The following is a 25,286-nucleotide window of genomic DNA, read 5'->3' on the forward strand; positions in this document are numbered from 1 at the left end:
AAAAAAAAAAAAAAAAAAAAAGAGTTGGGTGGGGATGTTACGGACACAGGTTGATGCCTACGTGTTTTCAGTGAAAACATAATAATAAATGTGAACGTTTTCTTTCACCTTCATTTTTTAAAGTTTTTTTATTGAACATAAAATTTACCATTTTAGCCATTGTTAAGTGTACAGTCCAGTGGCATTAAGTACACCCACAATGTATCACCACCGTCCGTATCCAGAATTTTTCATTTTCCCAAACTGAAGCTCTGTACCCTAACTCCCAGTCCTTCCAGCCCCTGGCAACCACCATTCTACTTTCTGTCTCTATGAATCTGCCTGTTCTATGTACCTCATATAACTGGAATTAAACAATGTTTGTCCTTTTGTGTCTGGCTTATTTTATTTAGCATAATGTCTTCAAGGTTTATCCATGTGATAGCATTTGTCAAAATTTCTTTCCTTTTTAAGGCTCAATAATATTCCCTTGTATGGATGTACCACATTTTGGTTATCCATTCATCCATCTATGGACACTTTGGTGGCTTCCACTTCTTGGCTAATGTGAATAGTGCTGCTATGAACATGGGTGTACAAACATCTCATCGAGACCCTGCTTTCAATTCTTTTGGATATGTACCCAGGAGTGGAATTTCTCAATCATATGGTAATTCTGGTTTTCATTTATTTATTTATTTATTTTACATTCTAAGATGTTGTGGAGCAGTTAGGGGGAAGGAGGAGAAGGGGAGGGGGAGGGTGGAGGGTGGAAGGAGGACGGGGTGGGGCATGGTCAAGGCCCATGGCTTCCCTCTTATTCTGGCAGAGGAGCTTCCAGCAGTGGCTTAGTCATTGCTGGGCTGGATGTGGACATCTAGGGGAGCATGGCTGAGGTCCTCAGTCCCCCACTGCCCCAGCTCAGGAGCCCAGGGCATTTCCAGCAGTGGCTCAGGGGTCATTGTTGGGCTGGTACAGTCGTTGGGAGGGGCATGGCTGAGGCCCACAGCCCTCCCCCAACCCTAGCTTGGGAGCCTGGGGGCTTCCAATCCTTCTAGGTTTTATAGGTGTTCTGTGGTGGTGTTAGACCTTTACTAGTTAATACCAGAACTTTTTCCCTGATCTGTGAGTATTTTGTCTTTTCTCTCAGTTCTGTATTGGATTATTTGCTGTTCCCAACACTTAAACTCTGCTCTAGAACTAATTTGTTGTCCTTTGTTTACTTCTAAAATGGGAGAAATTTCTGTGGGGACGAGCACGTAAGATCTGTGGTTGAGCTAAAGTGATGCTTTGCTGCTGGTAGTCTAGGGAAGGCTTTTTCTGAAGCTCAGGTTTTGATTGTTGACCCTGAAAGCACTTCCTTGTCTTGTGAGGTCCAGTACACCTGGGTTGTATGGAAACTGTGGTCTGGGCCTGAGTCTTTTCAGCAAACTGCACCCCCTACAGATCTATACTCCTGACCAGTTTCCACTGAGTGGTCCTGTGCTGACTGGAGGGCAGATCAGCTGTCTTTGCTGAGCCTCAGTGTTTCCCCGGTGGGCCCATGTCCCCCAGTGCCCATACTCCAAACACTTCCCATGCGACAGGCCATGTGCTAGTCCCTTGCAACAACTCACCAGCCTCTGAGTGGCTCCTTTTTTCAGATGTCTGTGGACCCTCACTCCTATGTGGGTCCATGAGAACCCTGTTAGTGGTCTTGCTGGCCGGGGAGCCACCAAGGCTCTCTTCTACCCTGCAGCCTCCAAGCAACTTCATACAAAGAGCAGAGCTGCAGCTTTGCCACCTCTTGCTCTGGGTTGGGGACTTGAAACAGTCAGAGCGATCCTTTCTTTCTCTCATCGTGTCTTCTCCTGCTTTCATGAACTCCATAGGTCTCTCCTCTTCCTCTGAGCTCTAGCGGCTCCATCTTGGCTGTCGTTGCTTTTTATTAGTTGTAAATTGGTTAATTGTGGGAGAGGGTGATGCTGGGAACCCTCTATTCTGCCATCTTGATGAGAAGTTCAAATATTTATTGATAATTCTGTTTTTAATTTTTTGAGGAGCTGCCCTCCTGTTTTCCAGTGGCTGGACCATTTTACATTCCCGCCAATAGTGCACAAAGGTTCCAATTTTTCCACATCTTCACCAACACTTCTTATTTTCTGGTGTGTGTGTGTGTGTGTGTGTGTGTGTGTGTGTGTGTGTTGATATAATAGCCATCCTAATGGGTGTGATAGAACATATCATTGAGGTTTTGATTTGAATCTCCCTAATGATTAGTGATATTGAGCATCTTTTCATGAGTTTGTTGGCCACTTGTCTTGATTTCTAATGGGTGTGATAGAACATATCATTGAGGTTTTGATTTGAATCTCCCTAATGATTAGTGATATTGAGCATCTTTTCATGAGTTTGTTGGCCACTTGTCTTGATTTCTTTTAGATTGATTATTTTTACCATTCTATTTGTCTTTCTCTACTAGTTTGAGTGTTATACATCTTGTTTCTGTTCATTTAGTAATTATGCTAGAAATTACAACACAAATCCTGAGTCTTGGAGGTTACCAAGCATCTAACAGGGTGTGATGCCCACAGAAGTACCTGAGACATTCAAGTCTGTTCAACCCAACAGTTATAGAGAAATACTAATTATCAGACTTTGGGGTTCCCTTGCTGAGACTGTAGCAATGAGTTGGTTATAGGCTCCTTACTGTCTAGTAACAGAGATAAACCAATCATTCATTCAACCATTGCACACATTTTATGTGCCAGTGCTGGACATAAACACAAATCACAATAATGTAAGACAGACTGTGGGAAGTGAAAGAAAGAACCAAGATGAAGTGATATTAGGGTGTCAGAGAAAGAAAATATTACACCAAGTTGAGTGGATCAAGAGAGGCAGGAAAGGGAAGCAGTGTGGCAAGATGAACAGGACATGAGTTCTGGAGTTCATCAGACTTGGATAACAATTAGCTGTGTGGCTTTGGACAGGTCCTGTAATCCCTGTAAGCCTCAGTATCCTCATCCTCTCAGCCTGGTCCACAGGCAATGCTCCATACAGAAAGTTGTCCCTCCCTCCCTTCCTTCCTTCCATCTTTCCTTCTTTGCTTCCTTCCATCTTTCCTTCTTTGCTTCCTTCCTCCTTCTCTTTCTCACCCTCTTTCCTTCTGTCTTGCTCAGAGCCTCCCTCAGTGCTTCTCCTTCCTGAATGATATTCAGAATAGTGGCTGATTACTGAGTGCTACTGGAAGAGATGGGAGAGGAAATAGGGAAAATTGAGGAAAGTGGAAGAAAAAAAAGCAGAGGGACAAGAAGGAGGGAGGAAATGAGAAGAGATGAACAAGAAGATGGTTTGGCGGAGATGTGGAATACAAATATTTATGGTCCTTAGATTTAGATGGTGGCTCTGACAGCCCGTCTGAGGGCTGACTTTCATTCAGAGGATGGCTCTCCATCTGTCTCTTCTGGGCTTGTATCACTATCTCACTAAACTATTACAACATCCTCTTTCCTGATCCTTTAGCCTCTGATCTCCACCCTCTCCCATCTATTCCATTGTCTGTTCCCAGAAGAGTCTTTCAAAAGCACCTTTGATTAGGGCTGGTCGGTTAGCTCAGTTGGTTAGAGCTTAGTGCTGATAACCCCAAGGTCCTGGGTTCGATCCCAGTACTGGCCAGCCACCAAAAAAACAAAAAGGAAAACAAAAAAAAGGGGTCTTTGGTTACATCTCTCTCCTGCTCAAAAATAGTCAGTGGTTTCCCATTGCCTGCTTTATGATGTACAAATGTGTTAGCCTGGGCATCCAAAGCCCTCCTCCACTCTCTGGCTCTAACCCCTACCAATGCATCCCCCTACTCTTCCCCTATATGAAGCTTGTATTCCAGGCAATCTACTCACAGAACAAGTGGGAAAAGTACTCTCCCACTCCTTCGCCTCTGCCCGGACTATTCCCTCCACTGGAAAGATGTCATGATAGCTCTTCCTGGACTATCCACAGACAACCCTTCCTTTGAGATATTACTCAAGTCATATCTTCTCTGCAGTGTTTCCAGACAACCCAAGACTAAATCACCTCTGAAAGTCTAGAGCACTTTGTAAGAATAGGCTGAGTAGCAGCCCTTATAGCTCTTGTCCACTCTACCCAATAAGCTCATGAGAACAAGGGCCATTTCTTATCATTATTATATTTCTTGCAAGACCAGACTTGACACTAAATTGACAGTCTTTCCAGATTTCTTCTTCCTCAGTAGAAACCTTTAAGTCCACCTCTTGTTCTTTTTTTCCCCTAACATCTTTTTCTTGTGGGCCTACCCTCTTTCTCTGGTTTCTAGTACTACAAAAAACAGAACATAGCCTTGCGAGTCAGACAGACCTGTTCTGCCACTTACTTGCTGTGAGACCTTGTGCAAGTAAGTCTATTATTTTCTATGTGACCTTGAACAAATAAGTCATTCACCCTTCACCATAACAGAAGAAGAGCATAGTACCTGCCTCTCAAGGCCATTCTGAAGATCAATGAGGTGAGAAAATCCTCAATAAATGTTAATTTTCTTCCTTCTGTTATATAAATTGGCATTACTTGGACCCCAGACACACTAACTCATAAGACACTGCCAACCTCACCACTTGATCAAAAGAGGAGTGACAACCACTTCTGAGAAAGGTACCCTAGACTCTGATTTCATTGCACCTTCAGGAAAAATATAATAACAAGGTCCTAGAAAATTAAGCAGATAGAGACTTCGATGCATTTCCAGCATCCCACAGGCCTGTCAAGGCATCTTTCACTACTCCCTCTCTGTCACCCTTACATCCAATCAGCTGTATTGGGCTGAAAATGCTACCTCCATGATATTTTTCAACTTGGTTTGAGAAATAGTAGCCTATTTCATGTTCCTGTTGCCTCTCATCTGTATCACTGAAACTCTTAGCTGATATCCCTGCCTACAGTTTCTCCTGCTCCCACAGTTATCCCAAATTAGCTTCCTGAAACACAGATATGATCAAGCCACTCCTTTACTTAATAACCTTTACTGGCTTCTCATTTCCTTCAGCATCAGGCCTAACCTCCCTAGCTTCCTTCCCAGTTTCATCTCCTGTTCCACAGCTTCCTTATGCTCCGTATATTTTTGCAGATTATGATGTTACTCACAGGCCTTGGACTCTTCCATCTCCAGGCTTTTGTTCAAGCTCTTCCTTGTGCATGGAAGGCCTTTCCTCCGCCAATTCATCTGTCAAAATCCTAACCTTTCTCCAAAATTCAACTTTAAATCTTACCTTTACAGGAAGCCTAGAGTTTCTAGAAGGCAGAAACTTTGTTTTGCACATGTATTAATATGAGTTGACACACAGAAAGTGCTGAAAATAGCTCTTGGCACATAATAATGACCCAACAAATGCTACCTACTATTCCCCCAAAGCTTGGAGCAAAGATACATGACTTCTCTGAGCCTCAGTTTCTTCAACTATGAATGGGGATAATAAAATTATCTACCCATCAGGATTGTGAGAGGATTAAATGAGATAATGCACATTAAGTGCTGAACAGAGTGCTGTTTCATAATAAGTGTTCAATATATGGAATCAAGGACCACACTTGCATTATTTTCATCCTTTCCATATTTACTCTTTTGCTTTTCTCCTTCCAGTCCCCAACCCTGAACCCATAGCTTTTAGTAGAGAGATTTCATATGAAGCAAGTTCAGTCAATGTTTGTTGAACTATTAAATGACTTTTTACTCCTATAAGCTCTTATATTTATAGTTAATTTAGATCCAGTAAGTAATCCAACAGAAATTCCTCTTTGACAAACCAGCTATGCTCTTGGATTTCTGAAGGCATTGAGCCAACTGACTAGATTTGGTAGGCATTGACAACACTCAGATTTAGGTCATTGCCCTGAATAATGCTTCCACCTGTAAGGATGATAGGTCTTCACCTTACACTGGAAATAACGTATTACCTATAGCCTTACACATATACACACCCTGTAACCTTGGAAGGCATTTCCTTGTTTGGAATAAGAACATTGGTGGTTTCTCTTCCTGTTAGCTTTTACCTGCCACCTGGAGAATTTTGAAATCAAACTTCTCCCTGTACTACAATTCAATGTAACAGATATTTATCATGGGCCATCTCCCTGGGCTTGGCACTGTGCTAAAGGTTGTTTTTGATAAGCTTACTGTCTAATATGGAGAGGGCCAGACTCTGAGGTACTAATTACACCAGCAAACAAAATGGAGCAGGGCCAGATGGAAGCACCAATAATATGTTGGGGAGGGAATCCTTAATTCCAACCAGGGGATTAGAAAAGATATCATCAAGGAGGTGTCATTTGAGCTAAGCCTTGAAGGCTGAGAGAATTTTGATAGGCAGAAACTTGGGGATAGAGTAATAAAAATAAGGGAGCAGCATCACCAAAGGTGTAGAGATGTGAAATTACATGGGGAGTTGAGGGACTGGGAAGTAGACTAAGGTGGTTGGGCCCCTGTTTTCCATACTTCAGCCATTTGTATCCCGCCTTCTGGTTCTTTCCAAAGCTATGTGCCACCTATGCTATTATTATTTAACATACTTTTCCCCCCCAAATTAACTCAATTCTGTAGCCTAAATTAATGTATTTTAACAGGAAACTGTATATCACTACCATGAATCTACTTTTATTCTTAAATATTAAAATAACTTTCCATCCATTTACCACCTCAAATCATCTAGTGTCCTTACAATGGTATGGGGACCACACTTTGAGAAACACTGGGCTACAGTACAAGGAGTGTGAGTGCAGATACTGAGAGATGAGGCTAGGGAGGGCTTGAATGCCAGGCAAATATGTTCAGACTTTATTCCGTCAGCAATAGGGAACTGAAAATATTGAAGGTTTAGAGGAGGCTTTTTTAAAATGTCTGGCAGTAGCATGGAAAATGGACTAGTGGGGAAGAGATCAGCAGCCAAAGAGCAGATAAGAGGCTGCAGTCCAGACCAAAGGAGATCAAGTCCTGGGCTGTGGCAGTAGCAATGGGGACAGAGGCAGGAAGATGGATTGGGAGAGATATTTTTCGAAAGAAAGAGAAGTCAAAGATGGCTCCAGAAATACTGAACCTCTGACATTTATCCTGAGGCCTGAAAGATTAATAGGAACTAGCTAGGCAAAGAGCTGAGGAAAGGGTCTTCCAGGCAAGGAGGACTGCATGCACAAAATCCCTGAAGCTAGGGAGCAGAATGAGTTGAAGGAACTGAAAGAAGAACAGCATGGTGGAATGCAGAGAACAAAGCAGTGGCCAGGGGCTGAATCACAAAGGGCTTTTTAAACCAGGGTTAGGAGACTAGACCTGATCCTAAGACTTTTTATATTTATGGTTAATTTAGGTTCAGTAAGTAATCACAAAGCCATAGATATGCCTCTTTGACAAACTAGTCATTTTCTTGGTTATAATGCAGAGTGACAGCCACACTTGCATTTAACACACTGGCTGTACCATGACTCAAATAGGAGTAGGGAGTTTATGTAGAAGACACTGGTGGTTATCTGGATGGGAGATGATGGTGGTTTATGCCAGGTGGTAGCATGGAGGTGGGGAACAAGATAATTTGAAGATATCTGGAAGGCAGAACTGACAGGAATTAGTAACTGACTAAAGGGAAACAATAATTAGAGCTTAGCGGTTAAGGATACAGTCTCTGGAGTAAGACAATCTGGGTTTCCAACCCTGGCTTGCCCACGAGCTAGCTGTGTGACCTTGGAACTATTTAAGCTCTCTGAACCTCAGCTTCTCATCCACAAATAGGGTCTTTATGAAGATTAAATAAAATATACTATGTAAAAAACTTAGTTTTACATGATGAGTGTACAATAAATCTTAGCTATTACTATATGGGAAAAGTGATCAAGTGAGAAGAATCAGAGATGATTTGAAGAAAGAAACCACTTAGATTCATATCGGTACCACCTTTAACATAAGCTAGTAATGATTAGCAATTTGAGGCTGTATAGATTTGTTTTTTTTTAATTTAAAAGTCAGGACCAGGGATAAAGACTAACATTGACCCCATAAAAGGGTCAATTCGCCAAGAAGACATAATCCTAAATGTGTTTGCATCTAACTTCAAAATATATGAGGCAAAAACTGACAGAACTAAAAAGAAAAATAGAAAAATTAACAATTACATTTGGAGACCTCCTTGAAAACCACAAACAACCAAAACCCATCCAAGATGAAATAGATAATTTATACCTATTAATTAAATTTAATTTTGATTTTAATTTTGGAAACCTCCCAAAACAGAGTTCTCCAGGTCTAGATGGTTTCAAAAGCAAATCTAGTGAACATTTAAAGAAGAAATATGGGCCAGCCCATGGTTCACTTGGGAGAGTGTGGTGCTGACAACACCAAATCAAGGGTTAAGATCCCCTTACCGGTCATCTTTTAAAAAAAAAAAAAGAAGAAGAAGAAGAAGAAATATCACGAATTCTACACAATCTGTTCCAGAAAACTGAACAGGAAGGAAAATTTCCCAGCTCATTTATGAGACTAGACCCTGATACCAAAATCAAACAAAGACAGTACAAAAAGCAAACTCCAGACCAATATTCAGCATGAATACAAAATGCAAAAATTCTCCATGAAATATTAACAAATCGAATCCAGCAATATATTATGAAGAATAATGCACCATGACGAGTGAGCTTTATCCAGGAATGCAAGTACAAATATTTGAAAGTCAATCAATATGAACTACCATATTAATCATCTACGGAAGAAAAAAAGTCATATCAATTAATGTAGAAAAAGCATTTGACAAACTTTAACACTCAATCATGACAAAACCTCTCAGCAAACTAGTAATAGAAAAGAACTTCTTCAACCTGATAAAGAACATCTACAAAAAAACCTACAGCTAACATCATGCTTAATGGTAAAAGACTGAAAGCTTTCTCCCTAAGATTGGGTACAAAGCAAAGATGTCCATTCTCACCACTTGTATTCAACAGCATACTAAAAGTTCTAGCAAATGCAATAAGGCAAGAAGAAAAAAATAAAGGCATACAGATTGGAAAATGAGAAATAAAACTGTCCTTATTCACAGATGACATGATCATCTATGTAAAATCCCAAGGAATCTACTTTTTAAAAAAACAAAAACCTTCAAGGACTAAAAATGAGATTACCCAGTCACAGGATTCAAGATCACACACATAAAAATTAATCACAATTCTATACACTAGCAGAGAACAACTGATAACAGAAATTTTAAAAACAATACCATTGAAATACCTCCAAAAATGAAATATTTATCAATAATTCTAACAAAATATGTATAGGATCTGTAGGCTCAAAACTATAAAATGCTGATGAATAAAATAAAAGACCTAAATAACTACAGATTTATCATGTTCACTGATTGGAAGAATCAATATATTAAAGATGTTATTCTCTCCACTTTGATCTATAAAGGCAATGCAATTTGAATAAAAACCCCAGCAGGGTATATTAGATAACAGTTTTCCATAAATATTTTTTTTTCTAAAGATGACCAGTAAGGGGATCTCAACCCTTGGCTTGGTGTTGTCAGCACCACGCTCACCCAGTGAGCAAACCGGCCATCCCTATATAGGATCTGAACCCACAGCCTTGGTGTTATCAGCACCGCACTCTCCCGAGTGAGCCATGGGCCAGTCCTTGCATAAGTATTAAATTTCCCAAATTTAATAATAGCACTGTGGGTACTACAAGGGAAGAGAATACCTTTGTTTTTGGAAAATATATGCTGAAGTATTTAAGGGCAAAGGATTGTAGTACTCTAAAATACAAGCATATATGTAGTTACTTATATTTTTATATTTAGAACTAAATCAAATTTAAAATGTTAACAATGGGTAGATATAGGTGAAGGCTATATGGGATTTTATTAAAATATTCTTGCAAATTTTCTGCCAGTCTAAAGCTTTTTCAAAATAAAAAAATTAATTTAATTTGAAAAAACTCCCATCAGGAATTTTTGTAGACATAGACAAGCTGATTAAAATTTTTATAAAGAAAAACAAAGGAACCACAAGAGCTTAAACAATTTTGAGAAAGAATAAAGCTAGAGGAATCACACAATCTGATTTTAAAGCTTAGTATAAGACTACAGTAACCAAGACAGTGAAGTATTGGTGAAGGGATGGACATATTGATCCATGGAACAGAATAGAGTCAAGAACTAGACCTACACAAATATGGCCAGTTGATTTTTGACAATGATGAAAAAGCAGCTCAATGGAGGAAAAATAGTCTTCTCAACAAATGGTGTTGGAAAAATTGGATATCCATATTCAGCAAAATGAACCTGATCAAAACCTCACACCTTATTAAGAAATTAACTCGAGTTACATCAACAAGATGTTGGAATAGGAAGTCATATCTCCCCACAGCACAATAATTTGGCAGCCATGAGTGGGCCAAAGTGCCTTTGTGAGAGCTTTGGGACCCGGTAAGATGTTGGAAAACCCTGGTGGAGCCCAAGACCAAGGAGGGCTGTTTTAAGAGGGCAGGCCCATTCCGGTAGCAGGCTCATTGACTGTGGTGCAAGCTACAGACCTGGAAATGGCCTCACCCCCACTGAAGACTCAGCTACAACCCAATTTGGCTTTGGTTCTGCCACCAAAATTGTCTGCCAAAGGGTCCAAGAGGAGAAATACCCACTCATGCTCAGGTGACAGACTTGCCGACCTCGGTCCCAGCAGTGGACCCTGAAGTAGACTGATAACTCAACAGCAGCCCCTCTCTGCTGTGGTATAAGAGCAGTTGTGCCTGCCCAAGGACCCACTGGGAGTCACGCCTGTTCATGGCCCAGGAGACAGGCTTGCCACCTGATCCCACGGAAGATCCTGAAAGAGCCCTATAACTTGGCTCCAGTCCCACTTAACCATGGTCCATGGACAGTCTTGCCCACACAGAAGTCTGGCAGGAAGCACCAAGAGGCGGGCCTGCAGATCTCAGTCAAAGAAGAAACCAAAAGGGAAACCAAAAAGTATCCTGAGGCAAATAAAAATGATACACAGCATGCCAAAACTTATGGGATGCAGCAAAGGCAATTCTAAGAGGGAAGTGTATAATGATAAATACCTACGCACACAAGAAAGAAAGCTCTCAAATAAACAACCAAACTTTACACCTCAAGGAACTAGAAAAAGAAGAACAAGCTAACGCCAAAGGTAGCAGAAGGAAGAAAATAATAATGATTAAAGCAGAGATAAATGAAATAGAGAATAGAAAGGCAACAGAAAGATCAGCAAAACTAAGAGTTGGGTTTTGAAACGACAAACCTTCAGCTAGACTAAGAAAAAAGACAGGATATCAAATAAAATTAGAAACGAAAGAGGAGACATTGCAACTGATATACAGAAATACAAAGGATCATAAGAACAACATGTGCTTGAACTAGGCTGGTCCACTTACACAAGGAACCCACATAAATGGAGGGCCGACTTTTTGTATGCGTGAGTTCCACAGGACCAACTACTTAAGTATTTAACTACTTAAGTTACTTAACTACTTAAGTAATGACATGGGGAAAGTTATATGTAGATTTTTTACTGCATGGGGCTGTTACCCCTAACCCCCACACTGTTCAAGGGTCAACTGTATTATGAACAATCATATGCCAACAAATGGGATAATCTAGAAGAAATGGATAAATTCCTAGATGCATACAATTTACCAAGCATGAATCATGAAGAAATAGGAAATCTGAACAGACTAACAAGTAAGGAGATTGAATCGGTAATCAAAAACCTCCTGACGAAGAAAAGCCCAGAACCAGATCACTTCATGGGTGAATAATACCAAGCACTTAAAGAATTAATGCCAATAACTTCTCAAAGTCTTCCAAAAAAAAACTGAAGAGGAGAAAACACTTCCAAATTCATTTTACAATGCCAGCATTACCCTGAAACCAAAGCCAGGCAAGGAAAGAAAATTACAGGCCTGATAAACATAGATGCAAAAATCCTCAACAAAATACTGGCATACTAAATTCAACAGCACATTAAAAGGATCATACACCATGATCAAGTGGAATTTATCCCTGGAATGCAAGGATGGTTCAACATACATAAATCAATAATATAATACACCACCTTAACAGAATGAAGGATAAAAGTCATATGATCACCTCAATAAATGCAGCAAAGTTATTTTATACAATTTAATATCCTTTCATGATAAAAAAAAAACTCTCAGCAAATTAGGTATAGAAAGAATGTATCTCAACACAATAAAATCCATATACAACAAGCCCACAGCTAACATCATATTCAATGGTGAAAAGCTGAAAGTTTTTCCTCTACGATCAAGAACAAGACAAGGGTGCCCTCTCTCATCATTTCTATTCAACATAGTACTGGAAGTCCTAGCAAGAGCAATTAGACAATAAAAAGAAACAAAAGACACCTAAATTGAAAAGGAAAAAGTTAGGGCCGGCCCGGTGGCGCACTGGAGAGTGCGCCGCTTGGGAGCGTGGTGGCGCTCCCGCCGAGGGTTCAGATCCCATGTGAAGACCGGTTCCTGCTCACTGGCTGAGCGCAGTGCGGGTGCAACACCGAGGGTTGCGATCCCGTTGCTGGTCCCTGGTACGGGCACAACACCGAGGGTTGCGATCCCATTACTGGTCAGTAAAAAAGACAAAAAAGGAAAAAAAAAAAAAAAGAAAAGGAAAAAGTTAAATTCTCTCTGTTAACAGATGACATGATCTTACATATAGAAAATCCTAAATACTCCATTAAAAAACATTAGAACTAATAGACAAATTCAGTAAAGTGGCTGGATACAAAATCAACATACAAAAACCAGTTGCATTTCTACACACTAACAATGAACTATCTGAAAAAGAAATAAATAATACAAGCACATTTACAATAACATCAAAAAGAACAAAATAATTAAGAATAAATATAACCTAGGGGTAAAAGATCTGCACACTGAAAACTATAAGATGATGAAAGAAATTGAAGAAGATACAAATAAATGGAAAGAGATCCCGTGTTCATGAATTGGAAGAATTAATATTGTAAAATGACCATACCATTCAAAACAATCTATAGATTCAATGCAATCCCTATCAAAATTCCAGTGACATTTTTCACAGAAACAAACAAACAAAAAAAACCACAATTCTAAAATTTGTATAGGATTACAAACAACCCTGAATAGCCAAAGTAATCTTAACAAAGAAGAACAAAGCTTAGGCATCACACTTCCTAATTTCAAACTATATTACAAAACTGTAGTAATAAAAACAGTATGGCTCTGGCATAAAAAATAAACACATAGACCAATGGAACAGAGAGCCTAGAAATAGTCCCACACATAGATGGTTAACTAATCTTTGACAAGGGCACTGAGACTACACAATGGGGAAAGGATAGTCTCTTCAATAAATGGTGCCAAACTGGATATTCTCATGCTGAAGAATGCTGAAGAATGAAATTGGACACTTATCTTACAACATATACAAAAATTAACTCGAAATGGATTAAAGACTTAAATGTAAGACCTGAAACCATGAAACTTCTGGAAGAAAACATATGGAAAATGCTCCTTGACATTGGCCTTGGCAATGATTTTCTGGATGTGACAACAAAAGCACAGAAGTAAAAATAGATAAGTGGGAGTACACAAAACTAACCATCAGAGGAAACAACAAAATTAAGAGGCAACTAAAGATGGAAGAAAATTTTGCAAATTATATATTTGATAAGAGATTAATCTCCAAAATATATAAAGAACTCATACAACTCAACAGCAAAAGAACCGAATAACCTAATTTTTTAAATGGGCAAAGGACCTGAATAGATATTTTTCCAAAGAAAACATATAAATAGCCAGGAAGTATATGAAAAGGTGCTCAACATTACTAGTTGTAGTGGATTGAATTGTATCCCCCCAAAACTCCCTGAAGCTTGAATTATGTCCCCCAAGTTTTATGTATTAGAAACTTAGCCCCCACTGTGACTTTTAAGAGGGTGGGAGATCCTATTATGGTCATTGAAAGGTGGAGCCTTGGAGAGGTGATTGGATAGAAGGACCCTGCAGTAATGAATGGATTAAAAATGGTGGTCAGGGCCTGGTTCTGAGGGCTTTAAAAGAAGAGAGTCTGTCTCTCTTGCTCTCTCTGCTTCCACCATCTTGCAATGTGAGACCCCTGGGTCACTGTCACCACCAGCAGATGGACTTTGGACTTCCCAGGCTCAGAAACTGTAAGCAATAAATTTTGTTTTTCTTTATAAATCATCCAGTCTCAGGTATTTCTGTTATAGCAACACAAAAAGGACTAATACACTAGTCATCAGGGAAATGCAAATCAAAACCATAATGAGATATCACCTTGCATGTGTTGGGATGGCTATTATCAAAAAGACAAGACATAAGAAGTGTTGGTGAGGATGTGGAGAAAAGAGAACCCTTGCACACTGTTGGTAGGAATGAAAATTGGTACAGCCATTATGGAAAACAGTGCGGCATTTCCAAAGGTAATAAATTCAGTATCTCGAGGATATATCTGCACCCCCATGTTCATTCACAATAGCCAAGATATGAAATCAACCTAAGAGTCCATTGACAGATGAACGGATAAAGAAAATGTCACACACACACACACACACACACACACAATGGAATATTATTCAGCCATAAAAACAAAAAAAATCCTGTCATCTGCAGCAACATAAATGAATCTGAAGGATATTATTATGCTAAGTGAGATAAGCCAGATACAGAAAGACAAATACTGTATGATCTCACTTATATGTGGAATCTAAAAATGTTGAACTTATAGAAGCAGAGAGTATAATAGTGTTTGCCAGGGTCTGGGGAGTGACAGAAAATGGGGAGATGTTAGTCAAATGGTACAAAGTTCCAGTTATAAGATGAATAAATTCTGGTGATCTAAAGTACAGTATGGTGACTATAGTTGATAATACTGCATTATTTACTTGAAATTTGCTGAGAGTATATGTTAAGTGTCCTCACCGCTCCCCCCTGCCCAACACACACAAAGGGTAACTATGTGTGGTGGTGGATGTGTTTATTAATTTGATTGTGATAATCATTACACAAGGTATATGTGTACCAAGTCATCACATTGTACACCTTGAATATATACAATTTTTTTCAATTATACTTTTGCAAAGATAGAAAAAAAATTAACTTGAAATGGATCATAGATCTAAATGTAAAACAGAAAACTGTAAAGTTTGTAGAAGAAAATGTAGGAGAAAACCTTTATGACCTGAGGTTAGGCAAAGAGTTCTTAGATTAGGCACCAAAAGCATAATCTGTAAAAAGAAAAAAAGTTGATAAATTGGACTTCACCAAAATTAAAAGGTTTTGCTATGAGAAAGACCCTGTTAAAAGAATAAAAAGATGGACACAGACTGGGAGAAAATGTTTGCAAATCACACATCAAAGCACTTGTATCCAAAACGTATAAAGAATTCTCAAAAGTCAACAGTAAGTAAACAAACAAACCAATTGAAAAACAGGCAAAATATTTTAGGAGACACTTCATGAAAGAGAATATACAGAAGGCATATAAGAACATGAAAATCTGTTATGCATCATAAACTATTAGGGAGATGCAAATTAAAATTATGATGAGATACCACTACACCTCTATTAGGATGGCTTGGCCATCTTCAGTACAAACAAAATTAGGAGCCTCCTGTGTGAACTTCCTCCTTGATAATCCTCTCAAAGACACCTCACTTGAGCATGGACAAGAGACGGTGGAACAATCTCCTGATGTCAAGCCCATAATATCTAAGGGAACTTCATACATACATACACACAAACGTTTGTTCTTCATCGTTCCTTCCTTAGATACCCTCACTTTATGTTAGCTCTTCCAACGTTTGGCCTCTGTTTCTCTTATCTCTTTAAATCCTGCTTTTGACACTGTGCATGAATGACACTGATGACACTGAAACAGGCTGGGTCTGGAAGGCTTGCCCTCAGAGGACACTTATGGTCTCGCGCAGGGCCACACCTGCAGTTCCAATAGATTCCACAAGAGGGATGCTGCTTACCAAGGTAAGGGCTCTTAAACTGCCTTTAGGACTGGTGGATAAACAAAGGAAATAAAATATAAGGCACACAACCCATCTATGCTTTTTAAATAACATTATATATACTGACTAAACACTAATCATTTAGCTTACCTGTTATTGAAAAGAGAAAAAGTTTGTTTATTTTTCAGTCAGTCTACAGATATTTGTTGAACACCTACTGTTTGCCAGCCACTGTTCTAAATACTGGACACACAAAATTTATTTGAAGCAAGATATAAAACAAATGATACACTTACACTACCTTCAATTAGTAATAATTCTTATTTAAATTTATCTGAGTTTTCATTTGAAGCTTAACTGGCAAGTTTATTTTCATCTTTCATGAAGATCAGAGGAAGCAGGGCTTTTATTCCATGGCAGGCTCCATGATTTTGATTCCTCCACCGCTACTTCCTGTCTAATTAGCATGCTTATAACAGCCATCGCAGCCAGTTCTCACAAGGGGAAATCAGTCTATCACTAAAATTTCTTCTGCTCCATAACATGACCTTTGAAAGCAATGTCCATTCAGTCTTTTCCCTGCTATTTTTTTCTATGTCCAAACTGTAAGAGACAAACCTGCTGGTTGGTAACTCTTGAGTTTCTTCCCCTTCTCTGAAACTTTTATCTACCATGATGTGGCACCTGGTCAAAGAAGTCATTCCCTTAGCTAGGTCTTTTCTTATTCACACTACGTGTACTTAGCCCTCTTTCTCATGAGTGCAAATTTTAAAATGGAATTCAATTCTCACTTCTGTAAAATGTATCATGTTTGCATTTCACAGCCTGCTGTGACTTTGCTAACAGAGATACATTTTTTCCTTCCTGAACCTTTGCGATATTTTAAAAGGGACAAAATAGAACACAGTAAAGCAGTTTCTAATCTGTGTTTCCTTTTCAGCATCAAACAGCCTATACACTGCAGGCAACCCCTCTCCACCGGAATATGTGGATTTAGCAGTTCAACAAAGGAAGAAGGGCCAAGCTTTTAGAAAGAATTTCCTGAGATCCCAGAATGGGGATGTTCAGCCACCAGCCCAACGTGCTGTTCTTTGCACTTGCTAAAGAGTGCTGTTCCTTTGACCCTTCTGAGGGCCTGCTCTCAGAACTTCTTGGTTCTGCTATTTCCTCAGTTAAAATCTCAGTCATGAAGGGGACCCATATCCAAGGGCTCAGAGGTTAGCCTGGACCACAGCAGAGCTAGGTGGGGGATGGGGTAAGAGGGAGAGAAGGATACTCTCCCAGCTTTGCCCTGCTCCTTCAGTGTACAGCACAGATCGCTATTATGAGAGGTGTACTAAAACTTGAAGGAAACTGAATGACATGAACCCTTTGTGTCCCCTCAGGAGCTATTCCCATTATCCTTATACCCTACTCTGTGGTGTTCACTAAGTTCTGGTTCTTGGCTGTGCTCTCCTTAGCCTGGCTTGCCTATGATTGGAACACCCACAGTCAAGGTAAGAGCCAGGGGCAGAATGGTGGTCCTGTCTGTGCCAGGGATGGAACCACAGGGAGAGGGGGGTAGAGGGAACGAGGGGGAGAAGCAAAGGGGGCAAAGGGGGAGAGGGAAGGGGAGAGAGAGGGGAAAGCAATGCTCAGCAGGGACAGAGGTCTCTGCCAAGCTGCCCAGGAAGAATTAAGAGCTTGAGATTTCTGGGCAGGTGCCCCCATTCTCAGGCTGTTTTCCTATCATTTTTCTAGCTGGCTCCAGAGGAGCAGGGGCTGCCTATGTCTTGGGAGTTGGATTTGGGGACAGCACCTACAGCTCTCAGGTGTGAGCAGTCAGTCCCTCCTGTGACCTGAGGACTGCAGGCAGAGCTCTCCACCTCTGGGAGAGGTAGAGGGACTGGCAATACCACACCTGCTCTTCCCTTCCCTTCTGTACTCAGGTGGTAGGCATTCAGCTTGGGTACAAAACTGGACCCTCTGGAAGTATTTCCTAGATTACTTCCCAGTAAAGGTGATGACCCTTCCTCCAGGTGCCTTCAGTTCTTGTTGCCAAGACTCTCACTCCCTACTCAGCTCCATGTTTTCAAAGTCTTTAGTGGCCAGCAGTGAAGGTCAGTGCCCAGAGACATAATGCAGAGTAGGGGCCCAAGATGGATGGGCATGTGGGAGGACAGTGGCAAACCCAAGTCAATCTCTCTGACCATCATGACTCCTGGAAATCCTGTGACAATCATGACATCCCAGTAAAGGGCTCCCAGAGAGAAACATAGGCTACCTGCTGGGTTTTGAGTCCACATGTCCTCTATTCCTTCTTCCTAGCCAATGCTCTGATTCAATCTCCCTCTAACAGCTGGTGAAGACTCATGACCTTTCTCCCAAACACAACTACATCATTGCCAACCACCCCCATGGCATTATCTGTTATGGTGTCTTCATCAACTTTGCCACTGAGGCCACTGGCTTTGCTTGGATTTTCCTATCCATCACTCCCTCTGCAGGGACCTTGGAAGGGATCTTCTGGATCCTGATTGTGCAAGAATATGTAATGTCGATGGGTGAGTATAAGAAATCATTTCATTCTCTGACCGACCTCAGGGCTCCAATCCCAATAAGTTCTGACAGTCACTCCCTGCTGGAAGAGGACTTGGTAGAAATTGAATCCAGAACATTCTGGGCCAGTAACAAGAGAATGTGGCTAAGCATCAGGCTCTGTTGAAGATCTGGGAAGTAGGGTTTGGTTGGGCAGTGGAGGAAGTTACAGGCATTCATAAGAGTTGCCAGGACTCCTTTCAGAGGGGGAAGCAGAAGGCCAGAGTTCAGGATCAAAGCCAGAGTGGAAAGCAGAGGGCGAAAGCCGAGTATTAAACACAAATGCAGGGAAAACCAGGCATGAATGAGGCAGATCAGACAAACTTCACCAGACTCTTTCTGGGATGTCAGGTGGCTTCTTTTGGTCAGTCATTGTACAGCAGCTCTCATCCCAGGGTGTCTTAAAGACATTTTAAAGTCTCTCATCCTAGCTAGTATGCTCCTGGTCCATACCCTTCATCTCCTGGGAACACTTTCACACTTGCATAAGAGGTCAAGATATATAGAATAGGCATCCATCCAAGTCCAAGATAACTTCCCTTTGCCAGGCTTCATGCCAGGGTACTGTGACAAATGTCCTTCTCTCTGGATGAATATTCATCCTTCTGGACACCAGAAAACAACTGAATCCAAACATAAAAATGTAAGATACATTTAGCTGGAAGTGCCAGGTGGGACTACTGGAGTTCCAGAGGATGCTTTTGCTCCCCTCCAAAGTTAGGATAGCCCTGAAACAGTGGCTCTTAATGGCTGGAGACTGGAGGAAATTTCTACCATCCCTGTAGAGAATAGAAGGTGAGTGCAGGGCAAAGATGGGAGACAGAAGTGATGAAAGACTCTGGGACTGTTGTTGAACAACAGGGTGTCATCCAGCCTCCATTGTTTATCAATATTTCAATTTGGCTTGTGTTGGCTCTCGGGTCTACCTACTCTCCAGAAACCCTAACCTATGGCTCCCCTTTTGCAGGTTGCTCTTAGGAAGGAAGCAGGTTGGTGGTGGCTAGTCCTGATCACCCTTGGAGAAGAGAACTATGGAGGGTCTCCAGTGCTGTCAGCCTGGGAAGAGTGGAAGACGGCTATGGTTCATGGGTAGAGAGGGAAGGGTGGGCTTAAATACTACTGATCTGAAAGGTAGTAGGCTATGGATGGAAGTAGGCAGAAGAACTCAGTATAGCTCCAGCTGCAGTAGTGCAGACCCCGAAGGTAAGCAGCTGACCCTAAGGACCAGCCTCAGGCTAGGGTTAGTCCAGGATATGAAGATCCAAGACAGAAGGGTGGAAACAGCAATAGTCAGGAAACTGAACTGTCTGCAGCAAGAAGAGCCTGGAGAAACCACTCACCCCCTCCACAGGCACCAAGTTTGTCCTACCACTTGACTCTTTGGTTTCTCAGGTTTGTGCCCAGTGAGCGAGTTGGCCTTGAAGTATTTGCTGACCCAGAAAGGCTCAGGCAATGCTGTGATTATTGTGGTGTGTAGAGCTACTGAAGCCCTCTTGTGCCGGCCAGGAGCCTCTACCATCTTCCTCAAAGAGCGTAAAGGTTTTGTAAAGTTGGCACTGAAGACAGGGTGGGTCCCTAAGTTCTGGTGCTGTGTTGTCAAGGTGCCATAGGGCCTCTGTAGCCTTCTTCAGAATGGTACCCTCCCTGCGAAACTTGTTAGAGGGGACCTCCTCTTCACTCTTTTTCTTTCTACCCTCTCACACTGTGCCTTAGGGGTGTTTGGACCTCCGGAGACATTTTAGTGGGCATTTTTCTTACTTGAAGTTGGAGAAAGAACAGCAGAAGACCTCTTCCTTTCTGCTCATTAGCCTGATAGGCAGAAGGTCTGGGGAAGTGGACCTTTACTCTGTATCGCTCTGTTAACTGGGAGGCCCTGAGGACCTACCAAGGGCAAAGAAGGCACTGGCCTTGATGTTGTAAGGATTGCAAAAACGAATAAGACAGGCCCCCAAAGAGTATGCAGTCTGGGGGGGCCTGCATACTCATAGAATGCATCCATTCAGTGGTTATTGAACACGTACTGTGTGTCAGGCATAATACCAGGCATTGAGAATATAAACATAAGTAATACCTGATCCTTGCAAACTCACAGTGCAATGTAGAAGGCAGACACATGCACATATAATTGTAAATATATGCAGAGTCCAACCACTTACCATCTTGACTATCATCCCATGGTTAAAACTACCGTCACCTCTCCCCTGGATTGCTACAATACTTCTAACTGCTCTCCCTGCCTCCCCCACCCCCAAGAGTCTATTCCCAGCTGCAGCCAGGATAATCCTGTTAAACATGTCATATCATGTCCCTATTCAAAAAGTTCCAAAGGCTCCCATGTCACTCAGAGTAAAAGCCAAAGTCCTTATAAGGACCTGCAAAACCCTGAATAATCTAGTCCTTAACCACCTCTCTGACCTCATCACCCATGCGTCGCCCCTTTCTCACTCCATCAGACCTACCCTGGCCTTCCTGCTGTCCCTCAAACAGTCCACACATGCCTGCTGTAGGACCTTTGCTGTAGCTGTCCCCTATGCCTGGATGGCTTTCTCCAAATAACTGCACAGCTCATCCCTTTACCTTCTTCAAGTCTGTTCAACTGTCTCTCCTCAGTAAGGTCTATCCTGACCAGCCTGCTCTATTTTTTCCCATTGCACTTATCATATTCTCATATACCATATATTTTATTTATTTGTTTACTATTTTTTTGTTTATTGTCTGTATTTCCCCCAAAAAAGGTAAGCTCCATGAGGACAGAAATTTTTTAAATTTCTGTGTTCATTGATGTATTCCCACAGCATAAAACAGTGCTGGCACGTCAAAAGAACTCAGTAAATATTTGTTGAGTGAACAAAGTGCTATAATGGAGATGTGTACAAAGTACTATGAGAGCACCAACTTATGGGAAGACATTGACCCAGAGTAGAGGTTTCATAGGTGGGTGACATCTGAACTGTGAATTGAAATATTAGTAGGAGCTGCCAGTCAGACCAAAAGGGAGAAAGAACTCAGGCATTCAATGAGGACCTACAACATGTCAGGCACTATGTCAGGCTCTAGGGATTCAACAATGAATATGACACCGTTCCCACCTTTGATTGGCTTGCTGTCTATTGGGGGAGTCAGACAGCTAAGAAAATGACTTTAATACAGAGTTGCGGTAGTGTAGTGTAGGAAAGAGGTAAGCACTAGATGAGGGGTACCTAGTCCACATTGAGGGACTTGAAGATGGTCAAAGAAAGTTTCTTCACAGGGATGAAATCAGAACTTAGTATTGAAGGGCAAAATTGAATTAGCCATGTAAAGAGAGGGAAGGCACTTTCGACAGAGGGAAAACATGTGCAATGACTCATTGTCAAGAGAGAACTAGGCATGCCTAGTATGGCTAAGCAGATCGCAAGAAAGGAGTGGGGAGAAGGGAATCTAGCCAGGTAGGAAGGGCTAGAGCATAAAGACCATGCTAAGCAGCATGGTACAAAATGAGAACCTCTGGAAGAGCTTTAAAGAGAGGAGTGACATGTCCGGATATGCAGTTTAGGAAATGTGCCGTAGATGCTGGATGCAATGAAGACAGTTCTCCTGAGATTAGTTTCTCCCCATCACAGGACAATGTACAGCATTTCCCCTCAGAGAGATCAATTGGGAGGGTGGTGCATGGCAGGAATGGGACATGTGCCTACAGACATTTTGGTGCTTGGGTTCTTGTCCTAAAAATGGGGAGGCTGGAAAGGTTCTCCACTTTGGAGAGGGTTTTTCTGGGGAAGCTTCTTCAGAGAGCTCCCACTCCTGCCCCTTTCTTTGCAGGGCATATCTTGTCCCTTCTTATTCCTTTGGTGAGAACGAGGTTCACAATCAGTAGACCTTCTCTGAGGGCACATGGATAAGGTTCTTCCAAAAAACCTTCCAGGACACTTTCAAAAAAATCCTAGGACTAAATTTTTTCACCTTCCATGGCTGGGGCCTCAGTCGCGGATCTTGGGGCTTCCTGCCTTTCAATCGGCCCATTGCCACTGTTGGTGAGCTTTCCAGTATCCCAGGGCCACCCTGGTTCTTGATTCCACCCTATCAAATCTAGGGGACCCAGCTCACAGCTGGAATGGGCAATGGGAGTTCCAGTGGGTGTGACTGAGTGCAGGATGGAGAGGACAATTAAACCCATAAGAGCTGTGACCATTCACAGAGGGGACAGAGTTCAACAGTTTCCACAAAAGCATCACTATTCACACATATTCCTTCAGCACTCTTCTGAACTTGCTCACATTCTCTTTAGCATGAGTGAGATTAAGTGATCAGAGAATGAGGGCCAGGATGAGGCTTGAATGGAAAGAATGAAAGAAGGAAGGAGCGGGAACCCAGATACTGAATTTCAGTATGCGGATCCTTATGACGGATGGGTAGTTTGAGTTCAGGGAGAGACTCTGATGCTTGTCTCTTCTCCTTCTTCATAGTTGGGGAACCCTTGCCAATCCCCAGGATTAAGAGACCAAGCAAGAAGATGGTGGACAAGTACCACGCACTCTACATCAGTGCCCTGCGCCAGCTGTTTGACCAACACAAAGTTGAATATGGCCTCCCTGAGACCCAGGAGCTGCCAATCATAAAACAGCAGCCAGATTTCCCACTAAACCCCCAAAGCCATGAGGGATCCAAATAGAGCCACAGGAAATAGAGAATTGGGGAAGAGGTGAGGATCTCAAGCATAAGAGGGGAGGCCAACCAAGTCACAAAGTACTTAATGAATCAGGGTTCCAGCAACGGAATCCCCTCCCAAGTAACTGAGGTAGTTTTGGGGGAAGGAACCAAAGGGGCATGGGAGGGCTGGAGGGGGCCGGATAGCAGAGGGTGTGGCTCTATCACCCTTGGTTATTCTACGGCAACAACCCAGTTTGGGAGTCTTGTGAGTCGCTGCAGCCAACTGTCTGATCAGAGTAATGAGAAGCCAGAGAACACTGTACCCTTTCCTCCAGAACCTTAGCAACACAATCATTATTTCGGTTTAGGCTTAGAAACTTTTTTTAGTACAAGGAGGCCCTTTCTATATAATTTGAGGACTTCCACAAGGTAAACTTGGGACCTGAATTGTGGCTTCCTGATCTAAGCAGACAGGATTCCATCAGTTGTGTCGTCAGAGTTCTAGACTGGCAATGCAGTTATGCTGTTTATCCTATAAAAATAAAGCTCTGCATATATAAACAGGATATGACTATTTCCTGATTACTTTGTGGTTCACTACTGGACTTCCTTCATACCTATGACGTTTCCCCTTCTGGCCAGAAAGCTGGTCTGCGGAAAGCCGTTTTTTACTTCTTTTACCCTTTGTACTGCCCCTTACAGAAAAGGTGAGGGAATGGAACCATAGCTGCTGCACAGTGTAGGAGGCAGGAGCAGAACCATGGGAACTAGCACAGGTACCCAATGAGTAGCCTACCTCTTCTGATCCCACATAACCACCTGGGATCCCACAACACTACGTACCAGCTGTAAGTTTGCTTGATGTCAAATACCTACTGTGTCCCAGGAATCATGCCATCACTTTCACAAACTTTGTCTCTTTTTTTTTTGTCCCTTTTTTTGTGACCGGTAAGGGGATCGCAACCCTTGGCTTGGTGTCGCCCGCACCACACTCAGCCAGTGAGCACACCGGCCATCCCTATATAGGATCCGAACCCACGGCGGGAGCACCGCTTCACTCCCAGCACCGCACTCTCCCGAGTGCGCCACGGGCCCGGCCCACAAACTTTGTCTTTTAATGCTAGTACCAGCCCTGTGAGATTGAGATTACCATTATCTCCATTTCACAGTAGCTAAAGATCCTAGAGATTCAGTCATTTGCTCAAAGCCATACAACTTTGGATAGAACTGGCATTGAAACCCAGGTCTTACTATTTCCAAACCAAAGTTCTCTCCAGTGCACAACTACGTGTCTTACTCTTCATTTTCTGGAGGCCTACTTATCAGCTTCATTTTCCTACATGAGGTGTCATGACACTCCACCAAAATTAGTTCATAAGAGTGGGCAAAAATGACATGGATTCTACTCACAGTGGTCCCAGGTTAGGACTCAGGGAAAACAATTGATTGATTTTTAACAAAACCTTTTTATAGCAATAGAATGGAATTAAGAGTATAGAAACAACCCCCATACATTTATAGTCAATTGATTTTCAACAAGTGTGCCAAGATAATTTAACAGGGGAAAGAATAGTCTTTTTAACAAATGATGCTGGGAAAACTGGGTATCCACATGGAAAACAATGAAGTTGGACCCTTACCTCATACTGTATACAAAAATTAACTCAAAATGAATCAAAGACCTAAAGGAAAAGCTAAAACTATTACACTCTCAGAAGAAAACAGGTGTAAAACTTCATGATCTTTTTCTTTTTTTAATTTTATTTTGTCGATATACAATGCGGTTGATTATTGTGGTCCACCACCGAAACTTCCCTCCCTCCTCCCTGTCCCCCCTCCCACCCAACAATGTCCTTTCTGTATGCTTGTCATGTCAACTTCAAGGAATTGTAATTGTTGTGTCTTCTCCCCCCCAGTTTGTGTGTGTGTGTGTGTGTGTGAATTTATTTATTTATTTTTATCTCCCACCAATAAGTGAGAACATGTGGTATTTCTCTTTCTGAGCCTGAATTGTTTCACTTAATATAATTCTCTCAAGGTCCATCCATGTTGTTGCAAATGGCAGTATTTCATTC

General features: G+C 41.7%; 1 protein-coding gene across 1 annotated transcript in view; it reads left to right on the top strand.

Moving 5' to 3' along the window:
* Nucleotides 1–23,233, top strand: part of DGAT2L6 (diacylglycerol O-acyltransferase 2-like 6) — a 25,717-nt gene extending 2,484 nt beyond the window's left edge. Inside the window, 6 exon segments of the mRNA XM_008580343.1 lie at nt 17,391–17,501; nt 17,934–18,004; nt 18,344–18,548; nt 19,975–20,149; nt 22,384–22,595; nt 23,028–23,233. Of these exon segments, the coding sequence (XP_008578565.1) occupies nt 17,391–17,501; nt 17,934–18,004; nt 18,344–18,548; nt 19,975–20,149; nt 22,384–22,595; nt 23,028–23,233 (980 nt within the window).
* The last annotated feature ends 2,053 nt before the right edge of the window (nt 23,234–25,286 follow it).

Source organism: Galeopterus variegatus, unplaced genomic scaffold (genome assembly GCF_000696425.1).
Source record: "Galeopterus variegatus unplaced genomic scaffold, G_variegatus-3.0.2 Scaffold2068, whole genome shotgun sequence".
In the NCBI taxonomy this organism is placed as follows: domain Eukaryota; kingdom Metazoa; phylum Chordata; class Mammalia; order Dermoptera; family Cynocephalidae; genus Galeopterus; species Galeopterus variegatus.